This window comes from Sphaeroforma arctica (assembly GCF_001186125.1).
Source record: "Sphaeroforma arctica JP610 unplaced genomic scaffold supercont1.9600, whole genome shotgun sequence".
NCBI classification, from domain to species: domain Eukaryota; class Ichthyosporea; order Ichthyophonida; genus Sphaeroforma; species Sphaeroforma arctica.
In genome coordinates, this window is record NW_014030958.1 from 1 (window position 1) to 1,053 (window position 1,053).

At 39.5% G+C, this 1,053-nt stretch overlaps 1 protein-coding gene across 1 annotated transcript; it reads right to left on the reverse strand.

The window, feature by feature from the left end:
* Nucleotides 1-128: 128 nt before the first annotated feature.
* Nucleotides 129-305, reverse strand: SARC_17042 (hypothetical protein; the record flags this gene model as incomplete). Its single annotated transcript, XM_014288856.1, has 1 exon — nucleotides 129-305. A coding segment is annotated over one exon (177 nt), but the record flags the coding sequence as incomplete, so codon positions are not given.
* Nucleotides 306-1,053: the final 748 nt, after the last annotated feature.

Consider the following 1,053-nt stretch of genomic DNA (forward strand, 5'->3'; position numbering starts at 1 on the left):
GTACTATATAATATACATATACATATACATATACATATACATATATATATACACACACACACACATATATATATATATATATATATATATATGCTACACCATACACATCCACAGCACCTATCCCATACCTGTACACCCCCTTTCCCATTGTCCTGCGAGTGTGTCGAGTCTTTTCTCTCGATGTGGTTCTGCATGTTCTTCACAGACTTGATGATCCCAACCTTGGCCTGTCCCGCTGACTTACTTAACTTGTGCATGAGCTTCTGCTTTGACGAAGCGGTTCCTGCCGCAGGTGCCGTGGCCATATTAAACGCTTGGGCTCTATACATACCGTGAGATGTAATGTAAGAGTACACATGGCATGTATCAGCTATTTATAGAACGTGATAAAGTATGTCACACGTGCAGAACACTAGTCGATTTGCCTTTGCCCAGGATAGGCACATTACGATGCGTAGTAAAGGTATCAAAGACAAGCAGCCACCACGCCTCTACTGACACAGGTCAAGTAGCTAGTAACACTGACATAAACAATACACACACACACACACACGCATATATATATATATATATATATCAGATAGAGGTATATATGAGTGATGAACAGGGAGGATAAGAACACGCACGTGTTGCGACAGGGAGCAACCGAGCGAATGTGTGTGACCATGGTCATTTCCCTGTAAGCTGCACGTGTTGATATTCCAAAGGAGGCACAGATCCGCAACCCACTATAACACAACGCCATTTGTAGTATGTCATGTGCATATAAACCATATGTTCTTAGGAGATTCGGAGACTGTATTGGTATGAGGAGCAAAACTGCGGTGGCAGAGGTAAAGTGTGATGAGAAACTATCAATAGACAGTGAATTCGCACTCTGGACCATGTCATTCAAAAACCCATGACATATACACAACACCTATTACGCCAGTAACTAAATATTGAGTACACGTCAATACAATATATATATATATATATAGATATATATACAAACAACCACCTACAAATTAATATATATATATACATATTATATTGGTATACATACGATACTAC